Below are 24,323 nucleotides of genomic sequence, written 5' to 3'. Positions count from 1 at the left end.
ACACCTTATCAAAAGTTTAAACATTCTCTTGTAGGTTACTACCAGATATATAGTGAATACGCTAATACATTTAAAGGACACTAATTGTACACTCCTATAACAACTTAAAATTTAAATAGGACGTGAACAAATTTAAGATGAAGGGAGCAGTCCAGCAGCAAGAATGGGGGCCTCCTAATCTTTTGCATTGAGTGTCACATGTATGATTTTTTACATGATGTTCATGCGATGCAAAGAGCTCCTGTCTCTCAGAGAACGAGTCTGATCTCTGGAGGCTAGAGTGGCAGACCTGGAGGAGCTGAGGCAGACAGAGAGGTATATAGATGAGACCTTCAGGGACATAGTAGTCCAGTCCCAACTTCAGACTGGCAGCCCTGGTGCTGCCTTGGAGGAAGAAGGTCTCATGATGGGAGAGCACCAACTTCGTGCAGCAGGAAATGATCTTGTAGCAAGGACCTGCTCTCCAGGTGATGCATTGTCCTCTCACACTGAGGATATCTCCCCAAGGCCTACTGCCCAGGAGGGAAGGGTTAGGTCGGCCGTCATAGTTGGTGATTCGATTATTAGGAATGTAGACTTCTGGGTGGCTGGTGGGAGTGAGGATCGCCTGGTAACATGCCTACCTGGTGCGAAGATGGCGGACCTCATGCGTCACCTAGATAGGGTTTTAGACAGTGCTGGGGAGGAGCCGGCTGTCGTGGTACATGTGGGCACCAATGACAGGAAAATGTGGGCAAGAGGTTCTGGAAGCCAAATTTAGGCTTTTAGGTGGAAAACTTTAAATCCAGAACCTCCAGGGTGGCATTCTCTGAAATGCTCCCTGTTCCACGCGCAGGTCCCCAGAGGCAGGCAGAGCTCCGGAGTCTCAGTGCGTGGATGAGACGATGGTGCAAGGAAGAGGGATTCAGTTTTGTTGGGAAGGGGGGAGTCTCTTCGGAAGGGATGGACTCCTCCTTAACCAGGGTAGAACCAGACTGCTGGCGCTAACCTTTAAAAAGGAGAGAGAGCAGCTTTTAAACTAGAACAAAGGGGAAAGCCGACAGTCACTCAGCAGCACATGGTTCGGAGGGAGGTATCTTTAAAGGATACTAATGATGCATTAGAATTAGGGCATCCCGACAGTGAGGTTCCAGTAATAATAAAAGTAGTCCAAGTGCCTGTAACTAAAAACTCACCTGAGCTAAAAGATTCCAGTTTATCCCTGTCAACTGAAAAGCAGGCTGTTAATACAAACAAAAACACACTTTGAAATGTCTGTATGCCAATGCCAGAAGTCTAAGAAGTAAGATGGGAGAATTAGAATGTATAACAGTGAATGATGACATAGACTTAATTGGCATCTCAGAGACATGGTGGAAGGAGGATAACCAATGGGATAGTGCTATACCAGGGTACAAATTATATCGCAATGACAGAGGGTGGCGCTTTATGTCAGGGATGGCATAGAGTCCAACAGGATAAACATCCTGCATGAGCCTAAATGCACAATCGAATCTTTAGGGGTAGAAATCCCATGTGTGTTGGGTAAGAGTGTAACAATGGGAGTATACTATCGCCCACCTAGCCAAAATGATGAGACAGACAGTGAAATGCTAAGAGAAATTAGGGAAGCTAACCAAATTGGTAGTGCAGTAATAATGGGAGATTTCAATTACCTCATTAATACAAAAGGGCAAGTATATAATCAATTTCAAACAAAACCAAATACGTACATTCAGAAGAATTTTTTAATTTGAACAACTTAGAAATGATTTTATTTGAACATCTAATTTTATGCTAACAATCAAAAGACAAAAATATATTTTTTATGAATACAGAATTCTTATAACAAAATGTAAAAAATACCACACAGATATAAACATACAAAATAGAACATAAAGATAGAGAATATTCTACCATATCACACATCCACATCCATACAAAAATAATAAAATCAAAGAATAAAATCTGAATAAGTACAATTCTATATTAGTCACTAAAGTATCTTAAGTTCATGAACCCTTCTCAAAAACAGCAATCGGGACTTCAATCAAACTTCTTAATGCATAAGGCAATCAGGTCTTTGATCCAAACCATAGAACTTTATACAGGAAATAAACCCCAAATTTCTGTTCTAAGCATAGATCTTCAGAGAATAATTACCTCAATATTGGCTGGGTAAATGTAACATCAGGACATGCTAGAGAGAGATAAAGTTCCTGGATGTAATAAATGACAGTTTTATGGAGCAATTGGTTCAGAAACTGACAAGAGAGGGAGCAATTTTAGATCTAATTCTCAGCGGAGTGCAGAATTTGGTGAGAGAGGTAATGGTGGTGAGACTGCTTATCAATAGTGATCATAATATGATCAAATTTGAAATAATGACTGGCAGGAGGAAAGTAAATCCATGGCTCTAGCACTAAATTTTCAAAAGGGAAACTTTGATAAAATGAGAAAAATAGAAAAAATACCTGAAAGATGCAACAACAAAGGTAAAAAATGTGCAACAGATGTGGACATTGTTAAAAAGGTGGAAGGAAGGTCAACGATTGCCAGCATGGCTAAAAAGTGAGGTGAAAGAGGCTATTTTAGCTAAAAGATCTTCATTCAAAAATTGGAAGAAGGATCCGTCAGAAGAAAATAGGATAAAGCATAAGCATTGGCAAATTAAATGTAAGACATTGATAAGACAGGCTAAGCGAGAATTTGAAAAGAAGTTGACTATAGAGGCAAAAACTCACAATAAAAACTTTAAAAAATGTATCCGAAGCAGAAAGCCTGCGAGGGAATCAGTTGGACCATTAGATGATCAAGGGATTAAAGGGGCACTTAGGGAAGATAAGGCCACGCGGCGTTTACTGACAAGGATGTTGGGGAGAAACCTGTTCTGGAGACAGTTTTCAAGGGTAATGTTTCAGATGAACTGAACCAAATCAAGGTGAACCTGGAAGATGTGGTAGGCCAGATTGACAAACTGAAGAGTAGTAAATTACCTGGACCTGATGGTATACACCGTAGGGTTCTGAAAGAACTAAAAAATGAAATTTCAGACCTATTTCAATTAATTTGTATCCTATCATTAAAATCATCCGTTGTACCCGAAGATTGGAAGATGGCCAATGTAACTGCAATTTTTAAAAAGGCTCCAGGGGTGATCCGGGAAACTATAGACCAGTGAGCTTTACTTCAGTGCTGGGAAAAATCATGGAAACTATTATAATAAAATCACAAAACATTTAGATAGACATGGTTTAATGGGACACAGCCAGCACAGATTTACCCAAGGGAAGTCTTGCCTCAAAAATCTACATTTTTTTTTGAAGGGGTGAATAAACATGTGGACAAAGGTGAACTGGTAGATATGGTGTATTTGGATTTTCAGAAGGTGTTCAACAAAGTCGCGCATGAGAGACTTCTAAGAAAACTAAAAAGTCATGGGATAGGAGACGATGTCCTTTTGTGGTTAAAAGACAGGAAACAGAGAGTAGGATTCAATGGTCAGTTTTCACAGTGGAAAAAGGTAAACAGTGGAGTGCCTCAGGGATCTGTACTTGGACTGGTGCTTTTTAATATATTTATAAATGATCTGGAAAGGAATACAATGAGTGAGGTGATCAAATTTGTGGATGACACAAAATTATGCAGACTAGTTAAATCTCAAGCAGATTGTGATAAATTGCAGGAGGACCTTGCAAGACTGGAAGATTGGGCATCCAAATGGCAGATGAAATTTAATGTGGACAAGTGCATATAGGGAAAAATAATCCTTGCTGTAGTTACACGATGTTAGGTTCCATATTAGGTGCTACCACCCAAGAAAAAGATCTAGGCATCATAGTGGATAACACATTGAAATCGTCTATTCAGTGTGCTGTGGCAGTCAAAAAAGCAATGTCGTAATGCCTCTGATCGCTCCGTGGTGAGACCGCATCCTAGAGGAAAAATTCATAAACTGCTATGATGGTAATTAATGAGCAATAGTAGCTTGTGATCTATCTAATGTTTGGGTACTTGCCAGGTACTTGTGACTTGGCTTGGTCACTGTTGGCTTGATGGACCCTTGGTCTGACCCAGTATGGCATATCTTATGTTCTTAAATGTCGGCGTCCAGAATAAACTCGGTCGCTTGTTCCAGCTTTTTCTGTGGGTAGACTTTTGCTGGAAACGTATTCACAGAGAGTGGGAAATGCAACATGCGTTAGGGAATCTCTGAATGTGGCAGATGCACCGAGCGTGAGCAGTTTTCAGATGGCCGATTTTACCCACCTAAATTGCCTTGAAAGTTGCCCTGAAAAGAGGGGGCTAAGCTTACTCTGCTCATCCTCAGCGCACAGCGTCGAGGCGCACTCCTGTGTCAGTTAGCTCCACAATTCTTCAATGTCCTTTTTGTTGTAAGAGTATAAGGGGCACCAAAGGTCCATCGAACCCAGCATCCTGTCTCTGATCATGGCCAGTCCGGGTCACAAGTACCCAGCAACTCCCGAGGAAGAGATCGATTTCTTGCTGCTCATTCCCTAGGGATAAGCGCCAGCTTCCCCAAGTCTACCTGGCTAATGACTGTTTATGGACTTTTCCTTCACAAACCTGTCCAGTCCTCTTTTGAACCCCACTGTTGTTAGCTGCCTTGACTATGTCTTGATTGTGCATTGAGCAGAAAAATACTTTCTCTGATTTGTTTAAAATGTGCTGCCTGCTAGCTTCACTGTCTACCCCATAGTCTTGGTACTATTTGAAAAGATAATAGTTCCCTATTTACCTTTCCACTCCATCCATGATTTTATAGACCTCTGTCATGTTCCCTCTCACTTGTCTCTTCTCAAGCAGAAGAGTCCTAACCTGTTTAGCCTTGCCATTAAATTGCATTTCAGAAAGCCGAATTTTGCTTTGCTCTACAAGCTGCAGGTGGCATTCATCTGCGTGTACTGCAAAGCCCCTTGTCATGCATGGATTTGGCAGATGAGGCAGGGCCGTTCCACACTTTGTTAGCTGATCAACAGCTGGGAGGACTGAAATATGGATGAGTGTGATATCATAAAAGGGTTACAAAGCTTCTGCTCCGATGCGTCATATGTAACAGTAATCCTGAGAAAACAAATGGTCGTCCCATTAGTGCCCCTGACTGGTTCTAAGCGTTTGTCAGATTGGTCTATAATTCATTGTACTGGGTGATGATGCAATAAGATGCAAATAAAATTTCAATTTAAAGATAAAGCTTATACATTTTTTAATACAGTTAACCAGTTCTCGAGTGGCCAAGATAGATAGGTCATGGATGTCAGTTTTGCCTCCATCTGGATCAGTTTATAACATGAAAAGAGCCAAGCAGGGGAGACCCTTTGCACACGCATAGCTCTCAGCATGCATAGGTTATAAAGTAAAGATCTTCGGCCATCCTGTTGCTGCCAGTCTGTTCTTTAATTGTCTCCGTAGTCTTGTTTTTAGTTAAGAAAAAAAGCCAACTTTGTGTATCACCTTGGAATGCCATGGGATGAGATTTAAACACCCCCCCCCCCCCCCCCCCCCCGGTTTGGGTTCAGGTCTTTACTCATTAACTGGATGGCTATGTAGTTCTGGTAGCTGTAGGGCTCCTGATGAAGGCTCACGTACTGAACGGTTTTGATTCGTAAAGGCACAAATAAAATGATCATAAGCCTACCGAGATTTCAGCCTTTGATAAATTGGATAATTTGTGAGCCAGGAATATTATCCAGACTGGTTTCATTCTGTGCACTGGAACAGTTCTTTCCTCTGCCGTTCCCATGAAAAGAATGTGCCATGGAATGTTTAGACAGATGGCAGAGGAGAACGTGGGCCCAACATGCTGCCCCTCTCCTCGTCCTCTTCCTGCCACCATCTTGTTCTTTACTTAAGATTCCGCTGTTCAGGCACTTCAAAGCGGATTACATTCAGGTACTTAGCGCAGAAGGAGGGGAGGAATTGGTTGGGAGAGGGTGAGAGAGATTTACTGCCGCTGGTCAGCCTCAGTATCCACAATCCCCGCTCGGCCTCCCTGGTCTCCGGCGATTTGATGGGCACCAGGCTGGTTTTCACGGCCCTTTCTGCGGTCGCGTTATTGGGGGAGACCAGGGGCCCTGTCTGTTGGCGACATTAGTCACAGGAGGGTGTGTTTCAGAAAACCGCTAATACCTTGGATGTTGAAGCATGAGATACAGTCGTTTATTAATAGACAGCAGTACATTATACTGTAAAACAAACTGCATTCATAAGAGAGCAAAGAAATAACTCACATATCTGTTGAGTGATTGAGCTTTTCCCCTGCATATATCCCATCCAGCCGAACGATATGAACCTTTTTAGAAGAGAAGAGCTGGAATGATGTTTGATTTGTAGTATATCTCATATCCCAAAGGACACCCAACCAGCAGTGAGAAAATGAGAAGTAAGGATCCAGAGCAGAAGGCTGATGCTACACCAAGAGAGAAATGAGCAAAAGCAATGAAGAATCTGCTCCAAGGTCAAGCCTCTGGTTTGGAGACTGCAAGTCTAAGCGCCAGCAATGCTCAGGACTCCAGAACAGTGCTCCAACAGCAATCTTGACTGAATCATGGCTTCCTCGGTAATTGTGTGGCTCCGTGGTACATCCTTATCTTGTCCCATTTCATTTCACGGTCCCTCTAATTCTTCCCTGGGAACCCCTTTTTCTTCCCTGCGGGACCTTTAAGGCTGATTCTGGTTACTGGACTTAGGTTCTTCCTAATCTTCTGCTTGATCTTGGTGTTTCCTCCGCTCTCCTCTCAGGTTAGTACCGCCACTCTTGTCTCTTCCCCTTCAGTTATCCATCCCAGTACGGTACTGGATGGGGATCCATTTCTTCTTCCAGAGTTGTACGTGTTGGGCTACTGAGTGTTTCTGCCCGAGTGAGACAGGGGTGATTGTCAAGGCTCCAAAACCTCAGAAACCTCCAGTTACAACAATAAAACTCCTGACTTCCAAAAATAAAATACTGCCATTTACATTTATTAAAATTTGTTACTCACTTAACACTAGGAAGGGCTAAGTGATATATCATAAAACAAGCATACTTAAAATATTCAAGGCTAAAATTACGTAATTAAAATGCATAAAATAACGATTCAACTCTTAATATAAAACAAATGTTCTGGTGCAAGAAACTCCTGGATTATAAGACACCTATGGATGTGGATCGTTTCTAGATGAAGAACATAATAAAAGGTATTACACATAGGCCAGCTTAAATAAGAAGGTTTTTAATAATCCTCTGAATGTTTTCAGACAGTCTCGTACGAGAAAGCGTTCCAGAGAGCCGGGGCTGCAATGGAGAAAGCGCGCTCTCGGGTCACATGAAGACCTGCTGATATCTAAAAGACCTCTCCGTGAGGATCGCAGATGTCTGGGAGGTTGGCACATCTGGGTCTGTCTCGCAAGGGGCAAGGCCCTAGAGGAACTGATATTAGATGCTCTCTCTCCCGATGAGAAGAGTGGAGCAAAACTTCCCTCCGCCAACCAAAAATCACAACAAGAGAAAATATACTTCCCCAGCCACAGTGGGTGAACTGGTAGCAATTATTTCAGCCAAGGCTTTGGCTCCTCATCAAGGCTCTAGGCCTGCAGATTGTCTGCGGTGGGCATAGGAGGTAAAAGACTCCTGCACTCTCAGTCCACACAGACACTAGAGGCCGCTCTGTGATATAGAAATAGGAATAAACCATTGCAACAGCCTTTACCAGTATCTGACATATTCCGCTCGACATTAGTATCGTATACCTACTGATTGTACATCATTTTAAGGCGATTATTGTAATATCCCTTAACACCCCCTATGTATTTACAGCTTATCCCCCCTCCATCCTCTCATAGTTTCGACCTTTCCCTCTCCCTTCATACTCCCCCTTTATCTCCCCCTTCCTACCTCATAACTTCTTTCATTTAGTATCTCCCCTCCCCGGTTCAAAATCAATTTTATTGTAAAGCCTTTATGCTGCATTTTTGTTCTATGGAAACCCATGCGATGTTGTTAACATATGTCGGTATAAAAAAAATGTTAAATAAAATAAAAATTGATGGGTGTGCTGTAGCAAAGATAGTACATTCAATCTACACTACACTATGGGGCCCTGCTCGCGTAAATCCGCCCAAAACCGGGCGGATTTACGCGAGCAGGGCCCTGCGCGCCGGGAAGCCTATTTTACATAGGCCTCCCGGCGCGCGCAGAGCCCCGGGACTCGCGTAAGTCCCGGGGTTCTCGGAGGGGGGCGTGTCGGGGGGCGGGCCCGGTCGTCGCGGCGTTCCGGGGGCGTGTCGGCAGCGTTTTGGGGGCGGGTACGGGGGCGTGGCGACGGCCCGGGGGCGTGGCCGCGCCCTCCGTACCCGCCCCCAGGTCGCGGCCCGGCGCGCAGGAGTCCCGCTCGCGCGCGGGGATTTACGCCTCCCGAAGGGAGGCGTAAATCCCCCGACAAAGGTAGGATGGGGGTTTAGACAGGGCCGGGCGGGTGGGTTAGGTAGGGGAAGGGAGGGGAAGGTGAGGGGAGGGCAAAGGAAAGTTCCCTTCTAGGCCGCTCCGATTTCGGAGCGGCCTAGGAGGGAACGGGGGTAGGCTGCGCGGCTCGGCGCGCGCAGGCTATACGAAATCGATAGCCTTGCGCGCGCCGATCCAGGATTTTAGCCGATACGCGCGACTACGCGCGTATCTACTAAAATCCAGCGTACTTTTGTTTGCGCCTGGAGCGCAAACAAAAGTAGGCTATTCGCGCTCGTCTGAAAATCTACCCCTACGTGACTCTGCTACTAGGCTACACTCCTCAGTAAGATATCCCCTTATGTCCGGGAGGGTATAGAGTCCAACAAGATAAAGATCATACAAGAGACTAAATGCTCAGTGTGTGTTGGGTAAGAGTATAGTGATAGGAGTATACTACCGTCCACCTGGACAAAATGGTCAGACAGATGATGAAATGCTAAGAGGAATCAGGGAAGCAAACCAATTTGGCAGTGCAATAATAATGGGAGATTTCAGTTACCCCAATATTGAATGGATAAATGTAACATCAGGACTTATTTATTTATTTATTTATTTTATTTGCTAGAGATATAAAGTTCCTGGATGTAATAAATGACTGTTTCATGGAGCAATTGGTTCAGGAACCAACAAGAGAGGGAGCTATTATAGATTTAATTCTTGGTGGGACGCAGGATTTGGTGAGAGAGGTAATGGTGGTGGGGCCACTTGGCAACAGTGATCATAACATGATCAAATTTAAACTAATAACTGGAAGGGGGACAATAAGTAAATCTACAGCTCTAACACTAAACTTTCAAAAGAGAAACTTTGATAAAATGAGGAAAATAGTTAGAAAAAAACTGAAAGGTGCAGCTGCAAAGGTTAAAAGGCCAAATTTTTATTCCCCCACACGCGTAAAATACGGGGGTTATGCGCGTGGCTGGGTCTGGTGCGTGCAGCGCACATTTTAGACAAGACCCAGTCGCGCGCTAAACCCCTGTTACGCGCACAAGAGCAGCCGTTGAACCTCCGCGCGTTCCTGCGCGGCCCAGCCTCTGCCAAGCGCTGCCCGCTCCCCCCGCTCTGCCCTCTGTGAATCCAGGTGCAGGATCAATTGCTTCTGCCTGGACTGGACGCTGCCGCTCTCCTTCCAGGTTCCGGCTGAGGCAGGCACCAATTCTGCGCGCGGGGGGGGGGGGGTAGGTGGAGGAATTCCCCAGGACTATCCATCGGAGGCCCGCGGGTCCTTTGTCGTTTTGGCGGCAGGGTGAGGCGGCTGCTAGAGGAGTTTGGGGGGGGGGGGGGGCAGTTTTTGCTGCTTCCAAATTTTGCCGCCTGAAGCCTCACCCTGCCTCGTTATAGAAGCTCCCCTGGCTTCCTCCTGCAGCTCGGTGCATACAGCACAGGCCATTCCCCTTCATTCGCCCCTGCATTTTAATAACACAACCATTTTAATAATATAAAGTTCGTATGCTGTGGAGTATCTCCCTTTTACATGGGTAACAATGGAATTACTTGCCTAAGTCAGTCATATCCGGGTGAGGGGATTTCGACTTTTGGCCACATGGAAAAGAGGTGAGTAGTGGAAGGCATTGTGGATGCAAGTTTGAAACTGCACAGGTACCAAGGGCTGCATTAACTTCCAGGTGCATCCTTCCCACTACTCCTTGCTCATTCACTGGAATGGGTTAAGTCCCCTTTGGCAGGGTCAGTACATGCCAGGATCCAAAAGGTTCAACGGCGCTAGTGTTAGACTCCGGGATTTCAGGAATGGGCCAAACAGAGATAGGTTCCCCTTCAACAGATTCTCCGCTACTCGCCACAGGGTATAGAGCCTCAGTGTCCACAAGAGATCGCAGGCTTCCATGGCAGTAACAGAGACCTCAGTCTGATACAAAAGGCCTTTACAAGCTGCACTGCAGCAGATGACAATGCGGGCAAAGTCTTCTAACCTTGCAGTATGGTACAAGTTTGATGAAACTTGGAGCAGTAAGGGCATCAGGGGTTAGTAGAGTGCTCCACCTGTTTCCTGCCCTCCAGCATAAATCACTGCAGTAGTGCAGTGAAAGAGCACTTGGTTTTAACCAGGCCTTTGCTCATTTTATTCTGGCAAACTCCAATCACGCTCTTGACCGGCCTGCATGAGTTTTTCATGTTCAGCGGTGACATCATGACGAAAGCTGATGCATGATCACGATGGCTCCAGTTTGCACCCCCTCGCACCAGGTGCCTCTCCGGCAGGAAAGTTTCACGGGTTTCACTTCTGCTTGGAGAAGACGGCTCTTGAACTCTACGGTTGCAATTTTCAGTCAACGAACATGTTGACATGCACTCCAAAACACCTTCAGGCCCCACATTGGGTACCATTTTAGTGTAAGCCCTGTTCCGCCAGCTGGTGGGGCGTAGGGGCTCAATTGGGACTGTTGGCGCCAAGTTGTGACCCATTGCTTCTTGGTTCTTTCCTGACGGAGGGGATGTTAAGAACATAAGAAATTGCCATGCTGGGTCAGACCAGCTGATGCAATTAATAGCAGTGGCTATTCCCTAAGTAAACTTGATTAATAGCAGTTAATGGACTTCTCCTCCAAGAACTTATCCAATCCTTTTTTGAACCCAGCTACACTAATTGCACTAAACACATCCAGAGCTTTATTGTGCGTTGAGTGAAAAAGAATTTTCTCCGATTAGTCTTAAATGTGCTACTTGCTAACTTCATGGAGTGCCCCCTAGTCCTTCTATTATTCGAAAGTGAAAATAACCGATTCACATCTACTCGTTCCAGACCTCTCATGATCTTAAAGACCTCTATCATATCCCCCCTCAGCCGTCTCTTCTCCAAGCTGAACAGCCCTAACCTCTTCAGCCTTTCCTCATAGGGAAACTGTTCCATCCCCTTTATCATTTTGGTTACCCTTCTCTGTACCTTCTCCATCGCAACTATATCTTTTTTATTCAAATGTGACACGCGTTCTTGTCTTTCCTTTTTTCGCTGCTGTAAACCAACCATGAATTTCTTGCCCAAATTTTCAGCAATGAGGACGATTAGCTCACTGCTCTGTTATGCCCGAATGCGTGTCACAAGACGATAAGATAAGTAAAGTTTATCCAAGATATTATGGAATTATAAAGAAAATATAAAGAAAATTATAAAGCAATGGTGAGAGATGCACATAATAATTGAAAAATTTGAATAATGGACTGACCAATGATTAAACATAAGGCAGAGTGATAATGGCTGTATAACACCACACAATGATGCCTAGTATGATGGTCAAACAGCTAATAACAGCAGCATCTTAAAAAAAAAGGTGTTAAACAGGAATTGGGGTCACAATTAAGTTATTGTATATGGTTTGACCTGACCATTCTAATTTGGTCGCTCTAAGTTTAGATATAGTGACCTGTAGAGCGCTGCCATTTCAGGCACTTGTGACCCCAGCTGAAGGTTTTGTCACCCCCATTTGGGTTCCCAACAGTAAGCTGGGGAAGTCTTTAAGATTTCCTGGAGGTCTTCTGCATTAGTCCTATAAAAAAAGGAAAAACCAGACAGGTGCACCACTGTTGAAAAATTAAATCTTTTTACTGAAAACTTGATTGCAGATGTAAAATGACAATGTAGTGCACATCAATACAGACAGGCCCGGCGCAACTGGGTGTGCAATTGCACAGGGCGGCACACCCGGGGGTGCAGCATCAGGAGCAAGGAGAGGCCCTTGCTATCGCCAGTGGACCCAAACCCACCGCAATGCACAAAATGAGATTACAGGAAGTTCTAGCACCGTGAATGTGTTGAATTACCACGGGGCCAGTATGCAGGAGGAGGTGCAGAATGTCTGCTCTCCACAACGAAGAAGATTCAAGCTAGCAGCAGTAGCAGAGGAGGAAGAATGACCTGTGGACCATGCCTGCCTGGTCTGCATATGTGTGTTGAGTGAATGGGAGGCTGCCTGAGATGGGTGTGTGTGTGTGTGTGAATGGGAGCTTGCCTGGGGTGTGTGGATGTGAATGAGAGCTTGTCTGGGTTGTGTGTGTGTGTGAGTGAATGGGAGGCTGCCTGGGATGTGTGTGAGTGTCTATGTGTATGAATGGGAAGCTGCCTGGGATGAGTGGGTGTGTATGAATGGGAGGCTGCCTGGCATGGGTGTGTGTGTGTGAATGAGAGGCTGCCTGTATGTGTGTGTGTGTGTGTGTGCGCATGCATGCATGAGAGCTTTCCTAGAATAGGCAGGGTATGTGTGTGTGAGAATAAGAGCCTGCCTGGGATGTGTATATGTGTGTGTGCGTGCATGCATGCATGGGAGCTTTCCTGGGATAGGCAGGGTATGTGTGTGTGAGAATGAGAGCCTGCCTGGGATGTGTATATGTGTGTGTGCACATGCATGCATGGGAGCTTTCCTGGGATAGGCAGGGCATGTGTGTGTGAGAATGAGAGCCTGCCTGGGATGTGTATATGTGTGTGTGTGCGCATGCATGCATGGGAGCTTTCCTAGAGTAGGCAGGGTATGTGTGTGTGAGAATGAGAGCCTGCCTGGGATGTGTATATGTGTGTGTGCACATGCATGCATGGGAGCTTTCCTGGGATAGGCAGGGCATGTGTGTGTGAGAATGAGAGCCTGCCTGGGATGTGTATATGTGTGTGTGCGCGCATGCATGCATGAGAGCTTTCCTAGAATAGGCAGGGCATGTGTGTGTGAGAATAAGAGCCTGCCTGGGATGTGTATATGTGTGTGTGCGCATGCATGCATGAGAGCTTTCCTGGGATAGGCAGGGTATGTGTGTGTGAGAATGAGAGCCTGCCTGGGATGTGTATATGTGTGTGTGCACATGCATGCATGGGAGCTTTCCTGGGATAGGCAGGGCATGTGTGTGTGAGAATGAGAGCCTGCCTGGGATGTGTATATGTGTGTGTGTGCGCATGCATGCATGAGAGCTTTCCTAGAATAGGCAGGGCATGTGTGTGTGAGAATAAGAGCCTGCCTGGGATGTGTATATGTGTGTGTGCGCATGCATGCATGAGAGCTTTCCTGGGATAGGCAGGGTATGTGTGTGTGAGAATGAGAGCCTGCCTGGGATGTGTATATGTGTGTGTGCACATGCATGCATGGGAGCTTTCCTGGGATAGGCAGGGCATGTGTGTGTGAGAATGAGAGCCTGCCTGGGATGTGTATATGTGTGTGTGTGCGCATGCATGCATGAGAGCTTTCCTAGAATAGGCAGGGTATGTGTGTGTGAGAATAAGAGCCTGCCTGGGATGTGTATATGTGTGTGTGCGCATGCATGCATGGGAGCTTTCCTGGGATAGGCAGGGCATGTGTGTGTGAGAATGAGAGCCTGCCTGGGATGTGTATATGTGTGTGTGCGCATGCATGCATGGGAGCTTTCCTGGGATAGGCAGGGTATGTGTGTGTGAGAATGAGAGCCTGCCTGGGATGTGTATGTATGTGTATGTGCGCATGCATGCATGGGAGCTTTCCTGGGATAGGCAGGGTATGTGTGTGTGAGAATGAGAGCCTGCCTGGGATGTGTATATGTGTGTGTGCGCATGCATGCATGAGAGCTTTCCTAGAATAGGCAGGGTATGTGTGTGTGAGAATAAGAGCCTGCCTGGGATGTGTATATGTGTGTGTGCGCATGCATGCATGAGAGCTTTCCTGGGATAGGCAGGGTATGTGTGTGTGAGAATGGGAGCCTGCCTGGTATTTAGGTGGATATGAATGGGAGCTTGCCTGGGGTGTGTGGATATGAATGGGAGATTGTCTGAGTTGGGAGTGTGAGAAAGAATGGGGGCTGCTGGCAGATCCCAACCAAAGAAGAGCTGGAGATGCCTGTGGTTTTGTCTAAGAGGAAGTGTGTGTGTGTGTGTGTGTGTGTAGGTAAAAATATAAGAAAGGGAGGAGAAAGTTTGTGCACCCCATTCCCACTACTCCATCACAATCCCAGGGTGACTGGAAATCAAAAGTTCCCAGGTATGGAGAGCATGAATTTTTAAAATCCTTTTTATTTTTCAGGTGTTATTTGCTGGGTCTGCTGTTTTGAAATATTTTATTGGTGTTTGGGGCATTTAAAAAAAATTCTATGTGAGTTTTTAATTTGGATGTTTGGTCATCTGTTTGGATTATTATTATTAGCATGTCTTTACTATTTTGATTATGTATTTATTTTGATTTTTAATTTTATTGTTTGATGTTTGAGGAATGGTGATGGTTCTGGTTTTTATTGTTCCACTGCACAGAGTGTCTGGCTTCTTGCGGTTTCCATTTCAGGTTTTGTCACGTTTGTATTTCTGCTTTATGATTGCTCTATTCTGCGTTTGGTGACAGTAGGTTTATGTCCTGCATGTGTGACTGAGGTGAGATATTCTCCTAATAGGAAGTGTATTAATGTTTTAGACCCAACACATGATGCAATAAGCCTAAAGCAATACGGGTTCCAAGTGTCCTTTTTGCAGGGATTTCTGGTTGGCTCACAGCAGTGCATGTAAATATAATGTAAATGGCACTTTTACCTCAGAATATGGTACTTTGATATTTTTCATGTACAATTTTATTTTAAATGCATAACTCTTATCTGTGTGTGTGGGACGGGCCGAAGGGGGGCTTCATGGATGACTATAAGGTTCACCGGGGGAGGGGGCGGTGGTGTCGGCCCTGAATACGGAAAATAAATCAAAGAAACAGTCATGGGAAGCTCCTCGTCACAGGGGGCCCCCCTGGGCACCACACCTGTGCATCCCCCGGTGCCACCTGCAGACTGGACGCGACCCCTCAGCAGGACACTGGCATCAGGCCTGACGCCTTCTTCTAGGCAGCCGCTCACTGGGGCCTTCTCCCTCAGGGCAGACTCCCCTCTCACTCCCCACAAAGAAAATCCTCTTTCTCCAAAACACCGAATAAATCCCTTTCAGACACACGAGCAGTACAAGACTGGGACACCCCCTCCCCCGGATCCTCTCAGGAGAGGAGACAGCAGGGCAGCCCAAGAGCCCACACGAAACATTTTTATCTCTGTAACCACAACACAGTGACACAGTAATGAGGGCATAAAAAGAACAAATAGTTCATTAATTCTGCCCAGCAAGTTCCTCGTGGTAGTAACTGCCGCTCCATGCAGGTTATCCCCATGTTTCGGTTAAGGGTAGTAACTGCCGCTCCGTGCAGGTTACCCCCATGTTTCGGTTAAGGGTAGTAACTGCTGCTCCATGCAGGTTATCCCCATGTTTCTGTTAAGGGTAGTAACTGCCACTCTGTGCAGGTTACCCCCATGTTTCTGTTAAGGGTAGTAACTGCCGCTCCGTGCAGGTTACCCCCCTGTTTCTGTTAAGGGTAGTAACTGCCGCTCCGTGCAGCTTACCCCCATGTTTCGGTTAAGGGTAGTAACTGCTGCTCCATGCAGGTTATCCCCATGTTTCTGTTAAGGGTAGTAACTGCCACTCTGTGCAGGTTACCCCCATGTTTCTGTTAAGGGTAGTAACTGCCGCTCCGTGCAGGTTACCCCCATGTTTCTTTTAAGGGTAGTAACTGCCACTCTGTGCAGGTTACCCCCATGTTTCTGTTAAGGGTAGTAACTACTACTCTGTGCAGGTTACCCCCATGTTTCTGTTAAGGGTAGTAACTGCTGCTCCGTGCAGGTTACCCCCATGTTTCTGTTAAGGGTAGTAACTACTACTCTGTGCAGGTTACCCCCATGTTTCTGTTAAGGGTAGTAACTACTACTCTGTGCAGGTTGCCCCCATGTTTCTGTTAAGGGTAGTAACTGCTGCTCCGTGCAGGTTACCCCCATGTTTCTGTTAAGGGTAGTAACTGCTGCTCCGTGCAGGTTACCCCCATGTTTCTGTTAAGGGTAGTTTTTGTCTTATCTCCTCTGGAAGGTTATTCCAGGCATCCACCACGCTCTCCGTGAAGAAATATTTCCTGACGTTGGTTCTGAGTCATTCCCCCATGGAGTTTCATTTCGTAACCCCTAGTTCTACTTATTTCATTCCAATGGAAAAGGTTTAAATTTTCTGCATCATTAAAACCTTTCCATTATCTGAAGGTCTGAATCACATCTCCTGTGCACCTCCTCTCCTCCAGGCTATGCATATTCAGATCCTTCAGCCTCTTCTCTTAGGACTTCCGATACAGACCCCCACCACCACCACCACCTTTTTGGTCGCCCTTCTCTGGACCGCCTCCATCTTGCCTCTGTCTTTTTTGAGATTCGGTCTCCAGAACTGAACGCAGTACTCCAGGTGAGGCCTCATCAAGGACCTGTACAAGGGCATTATCACCTCCTTTTTCTTCCTGGTTATTCCTCTCTCTATGCAGCCCAGCATTCGTCTGGCTTTAGCTATCACCTTCACCATCTTCAGATCCCCAGACACTCTCACCCCAAGGTCCCTCTCCCAGTCCATGCACAACAGCCTTTCACCCTCATCACATGCAGCTCTTTTGCATTACTACACCCCAGATCCTGACTCTGCACTTCTTGGCATTGAATCCCAGCTGCCAAGTGTTCAGCCACTCTTCAAGCTTTCTTAAATCTCTTTTCATTCTCTCTACTCCTTCAGGCGTGTCCACTCTGTTGCAGATCTTAGTATCATCTGCAAATAGACGAACTTTACCTTCTATCCCTTCCGCCAGGTCGCTCACATAGATATTGAACAGAACCGGTCCCAAAACCGATCCCTGTAGCTCTCCACTTAACACCATTTTCTTCAGAGCAGGCTCCATTTACCATCACACACCATCTTCTATCCATCAACCAGGCCATCACCTTGGCACTCACTCCCAAGCTTCTCATTTTATTCTCAAGTCTCCTATGTGGGACCGTATCAAAAGCTTTGCTGAAATCCAAGTAAATCACATCGAGTGCTCTTCCTTGATCCAATTCTCTAATCACCCAATCAAAAAAAGTCAATCAGATTTGTCTGACAGGACCGTCCCCTGGTGAATCCATGCTGCCTGGGGTCCAGCAATCCTCCTGACTGTAGAGTCTCCATTACTTTTCCTTCAGCAGAGTCTCCATTACTTTTCCCACCACCGAGGTGAGGCTAACCTGCCTGTAGTTTCCAGCCTCCTCTCTGCTCCCACTCTTGTGAAGCGGGACCACCACCGCTCTTCTCCAATCACTCGGCACCGCTCCCATTTCCAGGGATATATTGAACCCACCAGCACATCTCTGAGCTCCCTCAGTATCCTGGGATGTACCTCATCCGGCCCCATGGTCTTCTCCACTTTCAGTTTTCCTAGCTCTTCCCATACATCCTGTTTTGTAAACAGAGTTTCTTCTACCCCATTCCCATCTACAATCTTGGCAAGCAGCAACGCTCCTGCTGTGCTTTTTAATTTAAAAAACAAAAAAGTTAAGGGCTGATATCGCCTGGGTCTGGTGACTCACAGGTGCCTCTTCAGTGGCACATACACTTCTCCTGGGCCTTGTGGCCAAATAAGTTGAATTTTATTTTAAGTTAGCTATAATATAGATTTATGCTTCTGCATTATCCGTGTTCTGCATGGTTTGAAATCTCTCTATTTTAGAATCCAAACTAGTCTGTATTTAAGTGACTGTGTTTGTTAAATAAAGAAGGGCTGGTATCTCAAATCAGTCATCTGAAAGAAAAGCAGAAAGAGCAGCCCAGCAATGGAGAAAAGGTGGAAAGCTCTGACCACAAATGCTTGCAGCCTGGGCAACAAAATCCCGGAGCTAACAGTGGAAGCGGACGGTGAACATCGTCTGCAATAAAAAAGTTTACCAAGGACACAGAGGACAACATAGACAGTGTATTTCTTATGAATAATAGCCTTTATTTCTTACTTCTTATTTATTATATATATATATCTCTTATGCATAAGGAAGTCGGGTCTCGTAGGCCTGATAGCGTCGCTGTCACAGAGACCTGGTTCACCGACTCTCAGGATCGGGGTTACGGCCATCCCGGGCCACGACTTGTCCAGGAAGGACAGAGAGAACAGGAAACGGGGAAGGAGGTGCTCTTTATGTCAAAAGCAAAATCCAAGCAACTGAAATGCAAGGGACATGGGGTAGGGAGGAAGCATTATGGGCCGTCCTAAAAAAAAAAAAGAAGATGGTGCTTCCATTTACATGGGTGTGATGTACAGGCCTCCGGCTCAGGAGCTGCACAGAGGTCTAGTCGAAGACATCCAAAAAGGTGGGAAAGAAGGGAGACGCGTTGCTGGTCGGAGATTTTAATCTGCCGGTTGTGGCTTGAAGGACCCCCTGCAAGACGTAGAGAGAGAGAGTGGGTGCCTTCAAGGGCTGCTGTAGTATTGTACGATTTGTCTCGTTTCTATCTGTGCTTTTATGTACGTTTCGATGTTACCCACTCAGAATTGTGGATGGAGCAAAATATACATATTTCAAATAAACAAATAACGGCGTCCATCTGACCAGCAGGCTAATCATTTCTCCTGTACAACTGACAATTGTTTTTTCACTTCTGCTGCAATGGGTAATGTTTTCCTTCTGCCGTCTCTTTCAGAGTATCCGGAGGAGAACTTTTCGACCGGATAGTTGAGAAGGGATTTTACACAGAGAAGGATGCCAGCACACTGATCCGGCAGGTCTTGGATGCTGTGTACTACTTGCACAAGATGGGTATTGTGCACAGAGATTTGAAGGTGAGCTCCTCGCAGCCAATCTTGTGGTATCCAACTGCTCCTTTCTGAAAAACACACTACCAAGGACATTAAAAAGTTCAACAAAAGCAGGAGGATGTTATTCCCATCTCTCATCGGGTTCTCTAATATAATAATTGCTCACAAGGCCAATGCTGGAGAGAGCGGTTGTGAAGATTCCCTACTGATATACTGTTTCAATATCTTCCTGGCAAACTAATGTACACTATAAATTGTGTGACTTGATTATAGTCCCTGAGGAACTTGGCAATTTATTCTTTTCAGCTACTTCATCCTGGCTGCAATATAGAGTGACTGAGTCCCATAGCAGAGCCTCTTAATTCAGATAATAAAATAACAGCATTCTTTATAGATACAAGAAAGGGCTTGAATTAGCACAAGTCTGAAACTTGTGAGCAGTAGCGCCAATAGTCAAAGCTTCATCCCTGGCTGCTGTCCATCCGCGCATCTTTCGTATACATTCCTAATTCATCCTTGGCTGCTGTCCATCCGCGCATCTTTCGTATACATTCCTAATTCATCCCTGGCTGCTGTCCATCCGCGCATCTTTCGTATACATTCCTAATTCATCCCTGGCTGCTGTCCATCCGCGCATCTTTCGTATACATTCCTAATTCATCCCTGGCTGCTGTCCATCCGCGCATCTTTCGCATACATTCCTAATTCATCCCTGCTGCTGTCCATCCGCGCATCTTTCGTATACATTCCTAATTCATCCCTGGCTGCTGTCCATTCGCGCATCTTTCGTATACATTCCTAATTCATCCCTGGCTGCTGTCCATCCGCGCATCTTTCGCATACATTCCTAATTCATCCCTGGCTGCTGTCCATCCGCGCATCTTTCGCATACATTCCTAATTCATCCCTGGCTGCTGTCCATTCGCGCATCTTTCGTATACATTCCTAATTCATCCCTGGCTGCTGTCCATTCGCGCATCTTTCGTATACATTCCTAATTCATCCCTGGCTGCTGTCCATCCGCGCATCTTTCGTATACATTCCTAATTCATCCCTGGCTGCTGTCCATCCGCGCATCTTTCGTATACATTCCTAATTCATCCCTGGCTGCTGTCCATTTGCGCATCTTTCGTATACATTCCTAATTCATCCCTGGCTGCTGTCCATTTGCGCATCTTTCGTATACATTCCTAATTCAGTCATCTTAAAAACATCTCTCTCAAGTGGAGAGTATATCTCACATTTACATAGCTCATGCTTGGATCAGAAGGAGCTGGGAATTCGAGTTTCAAACTGATTTTATTTGTGAAATGTAAATATCCGTGAGGGGAACAAGTTTGTAGGTGTACATGATTTGCCAGAGAAGGGGAGGGAGGGGGGTGGGAGAGAGGAACAATTTTGTTAACAAATAGTTGGGATGCTGTTCTTAAGAGTTTGCAGTGTTAGTGCCCATCCATTTCTTCATTTCCGTTTAAGACTGATCTTTCTAAAAGAATCGTTTACATATCATAAATGTTTCACTCTTACTGGATGTCTTGTCCTCCCATGTGAAATAACATCTCTTGCTGATGTTTTTTTTTCTTTCCAGCCTGAGAATCTGTTGTATTACAGCCAGGAGGAAGAATCGAAAATAATGATTAGTGACTTTGGATTATCGAAAATGGAAGGGAAAGGGGATGTGATGTCCACGGCGTGTGGAACCCCAGGATATGTGGGTGAGTGGTTTGGAGCCACAGAGAACGTCCTGCAGAAGTTCCAGCCTGCAGGCATATCCATTCTTCTTTTTCTCTCTCTCTTAACTTGCATGTTATGTTTCCTGAGCTGTGGTATTCGCAAGCAGGCCCGAGCACCTCACAGTTCAGAAGGTTACCCATGTTGCAGAGAAGTGTGCATGAAGCGCCACCAATAGACCCAGGACTTGGTGTGCTTGCATTTCATTAGGTTACCCTCCCAGTGTAGAACAGCGAACACTGTAGCATGGACAGCCTCACACAGAAACGTCTTCCTATGCCAGCTGAGCACTCTGAAAATAAAGATTATCTGACATTTCCCTCTAGCTCTGGCCGGGCGCAGGATACCCCTTTGGTAGTCTTTGATCATCTGTCTTCTTTCTTGTCTTCTGACAATTGCTCTTTGTTTAGCTGGCAAGTTGTATCCTCTGTAGGAACGGGAAGGAGAGTTTACTGCACAACACCCTAATGCTCATGACTCTTCGTAGCACTGGGACGTAGCGCACAGACGTGGGGGTGCACCTACCTTTGTATGCTGTTTCCTTTCTTTTCTTACTGCCCTTATTGTATTTTCCTCATGGTTCCATCTGCAAAATCTCGTAGAAGTCTGGTGCAAGCTTAACTTGTTGTTATCAAGGCCTTCAACAGCATGGCATGACGGTCTCTCCTGGTAGAAGGGGGGGCACAGAGCATGAAAAAAATCCAATTCTGCCATCCTAGTTATGCTTTTGCAATGCAAAACTAATAACATCCACTTTTGAAGGCTGTAATAACCCACCAGCGCTCATTGTGAGAAAGAGTTTGAAGCCAGGATTCAGGAGGTGGCTTGCAGTGTTGGCAGTGAGATTCATCTTGTCTTCAAGCCACTGCTAAAACTTGGAAATTTGCAAGGAAGGATATCATTGCAGCAAATGAAACGTCAGGGGACAGCAGTTAGAAAGGGTCACACTGGGGGGGTCACACATGGGGGTCGTGACCCTTGGGTAAAATTAAAGTTGTTTGAAAGTGGAAATAACTGAATCGTATTAGAAAATGACATCAGATAAAGACCAGATTGGCCGATCCAGTCTGCTCTTGGATAGATGAACATAAAAATCCCCTTATGCAACCCAGCACCAGTTCCCCACCCCCCCACTGTCTTTTTCCTGACCTCTTAACCCCTTTCCTGTCACTGCCCTCCGGGTCTGTCCCGAGCGTGCCTGGAACCTGTTTAAAGGTGCAGGCCTTCACCGTCTCTGCATGGCGATGTATTCCTGTCACTGCCCTCCGGGTCTGTCCCGAGCGTGCCTGGAACCTGTTTAAAGGTGCAGGCCTTCACCGTCTCTGCATGGCGATGTATTCCTGGCACTGCCCTCCGGGTCTGTCCCGAGCGTGCCTGGAACCTGTTTAAAGGTGCAGGCCTTCACCGTCTCTGCATGGCGATGTATTCCTGTCACTGCCCTCTGGGTCTGTCCCGAGCGTGCCTGGAACCTGTTTAAAGGTGCAGGCCTTCACCGTCTCTGCATGGCGATGTATTCCTGTCACTGCCCTCCGGGTCTGTCCCGAGCGTGCCCGGAACCTGTTTAAAGGTGCAGGCCTTCACTGTCTCTGCATGGCGATGTATTCCTGGCACTGCCCTCCGGGTCTGTCCCGAGCGTGCCTGGAACCTGTTTAAAGGTGCAGGCCTTCACTGTCTCTGCATGGCGATGTATTCCTGGCACTTCCCTCTCCTCTCCTCTCCTCTCCTGTTTCCCAGCAGCCACGTCCTTTCCATTGGGCCAGGCTGTATTTCCAGCAAAAGTCTGATATGGCTTGCAGGATTGGGAGTTGATTGTTGCTCTGTTTATTCATTTGTTTGTTTAGACATTTCATATACCGTGGTTCCATGTATAGATCACAGCGGTTTGCAAAGTGGGCATTCATAGTTATAACAATTATTGGTTAGAGATGTAGTATTCCTATACAGGCATTAATATCGCTCTAGAGAGTTTTCTATTACATATCAATAACTGGCCTAGTACGTAAGGCAAGGAGTGCGGGGATTTCAAATGATAAGATCATTTTCCACTTCATTTATTTGTCCCCCCCCTCCCTCCTGTCAAAATGCTGATCATGATAACATTAACTGCAGTCCATGGGGGGAGACTGAAGTGATGAACGAGTGCCCGGGGTTAATTGGAAGCGACTAAGGGACCCTTCTCCTGTTTAATAGGTAACCTGAGTATTATTGCTGTGAGTGGCCTTGTTTGACTCCCTGGGCATTCAAGCGCATCAAATTCTAATCTGATCCAAAATCTATTAGTTTCAGTCAGCCCGGCGCCGGCCTGTATGCGTTTCTTCCAGCCTGGTTCACTGACAGTGATAGCTGTGCTACTTTTCAGGAAGAAAGATGAAATCACATCGGTATGGTGCAGTAATTCAGGAATTGATAATATAATATGATCATGCTTTGATTGAAGTCGATGGTATTAAAGAGAATAGGGAAAGCACTACCTGGGAACGAGGTCCGCACTAGGGTTTCAGTTAGAATTTAACCACTGGAGGTTAAATTCTAATTGAAGAACAGAGGGCAGTAACGATTGACCCAACAATTCTAATGATGACCAAGAAAATGTCGAGCTGTCAATATCACAGATCTTACATACCGTATTTTTTGCTCTATATGACGCACCTGACCATAAGACGCACCTAGGATTCAGAGGGGGAAAATAAAAAAAAAAAAAATTTGTGCTAAACCGGCTCTGCGTCTGGGCGTCTTATGGAGCAAATTAGGGGAGTGCATAGCTTTTTTTTTTTCTCCCCATTTTGTTTTCGGGTCTGGGAAGGGCCATTTCGGTCCACTCCCCAGATCAGAAAACTTTTCTTTCTCTGGGAACCCCTCCCCCCCCAAAAAAAACCCCCATCCCAACCCTTTAAATTAACAACCCCCACCTTCCTGACCCACCTCCAAAACCTGCCGACTTAATTTACTACAACCCCCCACCCTCCTGACCCCCCCCAAGACCTGCCGACTTAATTTACTACAACCCCCCCACCCTCCTGACCCCCCCCAAGACCTGCCAAATGTCCCTGGTGGTCCAGCGGGGGTCCAGGAGCGGTCCGGGAACGATCTCCTCGGCTTCGGCTGTCAGCTGCCAGTAAACAAAATGGCGCCGACGGCCCTTTGCCCTCTCCATGTCACTGAGACCGACCAATAGCAGCGGTCGGTCCCAGTGACATAGTGAGGGCAAAGGGCCGTCGGCGCCATTTTGATTACTGGCAGCCAACGGCCCTTTGCCCTTACTATCTCACAGGGACTACCGCTGCCATTGGTCGGTCCCAGTGACATAGTGAGGGCAAAGGACCATCGGTGCCATTTTGATTACTGACAGCCGAAGCCGAGGAGATTGCTCCCGGACCGCTCCTGGACCCCCGCTGGACCACCAGGGACGTTTGTCAGGTCTTGGGGGAGTCAGGAGGGGGGGGGGGGTTGTTAGATTTTTAGTTTTTTTTTTTTATTCGCTCCATAAGACGCACATACATTTTCCCCCCCACTTTTGGGGGAAAAAAAGTGCGTCT

General features: G+C 46.1%; 1 protein-coding gene across 3 annotated transcripts in view; it reads left to right on the top strand.

The window, feature by feature from the left end:
* CAMK1D (calcium/calmodulin dependent protein kinase ID) overlaps positions 1 to 24,323 on the top strand; it is a 385,522-nt gene that overhangs the window by 282,928 nt on the left and 78,271 nt on the right. For 2 of the 3 annotated variants that reach the window (XM_029615125.1, XM_029615123.1), the window contains exons 4-5: positions 18,942 to 19,080; positions 20,645 to 20,771. In XM_029615125.1, coding sequence (XP_029470985.1) covers positions 18,942 to 19,080; positions 20,645 to 20,771 — 266 coding nt within the window. Of the gene's footprint in view, positions 1 to 6,352; positions 6,560 to 18,941; positions 19,081 to 20,644; positions 20,772 to 24,323 lie in introns of all 3 variants that reach the window. The other variant, XM_029615126.1, reaches the window with a different exon arrangement.

This window comes from Rhinatrema bivittatum, chromosome 9, assembly GCF_901001135.1.
Source record: "Rhinatrema bivittatum chromosome 9, aRhiBiv1.1, whole genome shotgun sequence".
NCBI lineage: Eukaryota > Metazoa > Chordata > Amphibia > Gymnophiona > Rhinatrematidae > Rhinatrema > Rhinatrema bivittatum.
Note: the sequence above shows the minus strand (reverse complement) of the source record. Positions and strands in the feature narration are given on the sequence as shown.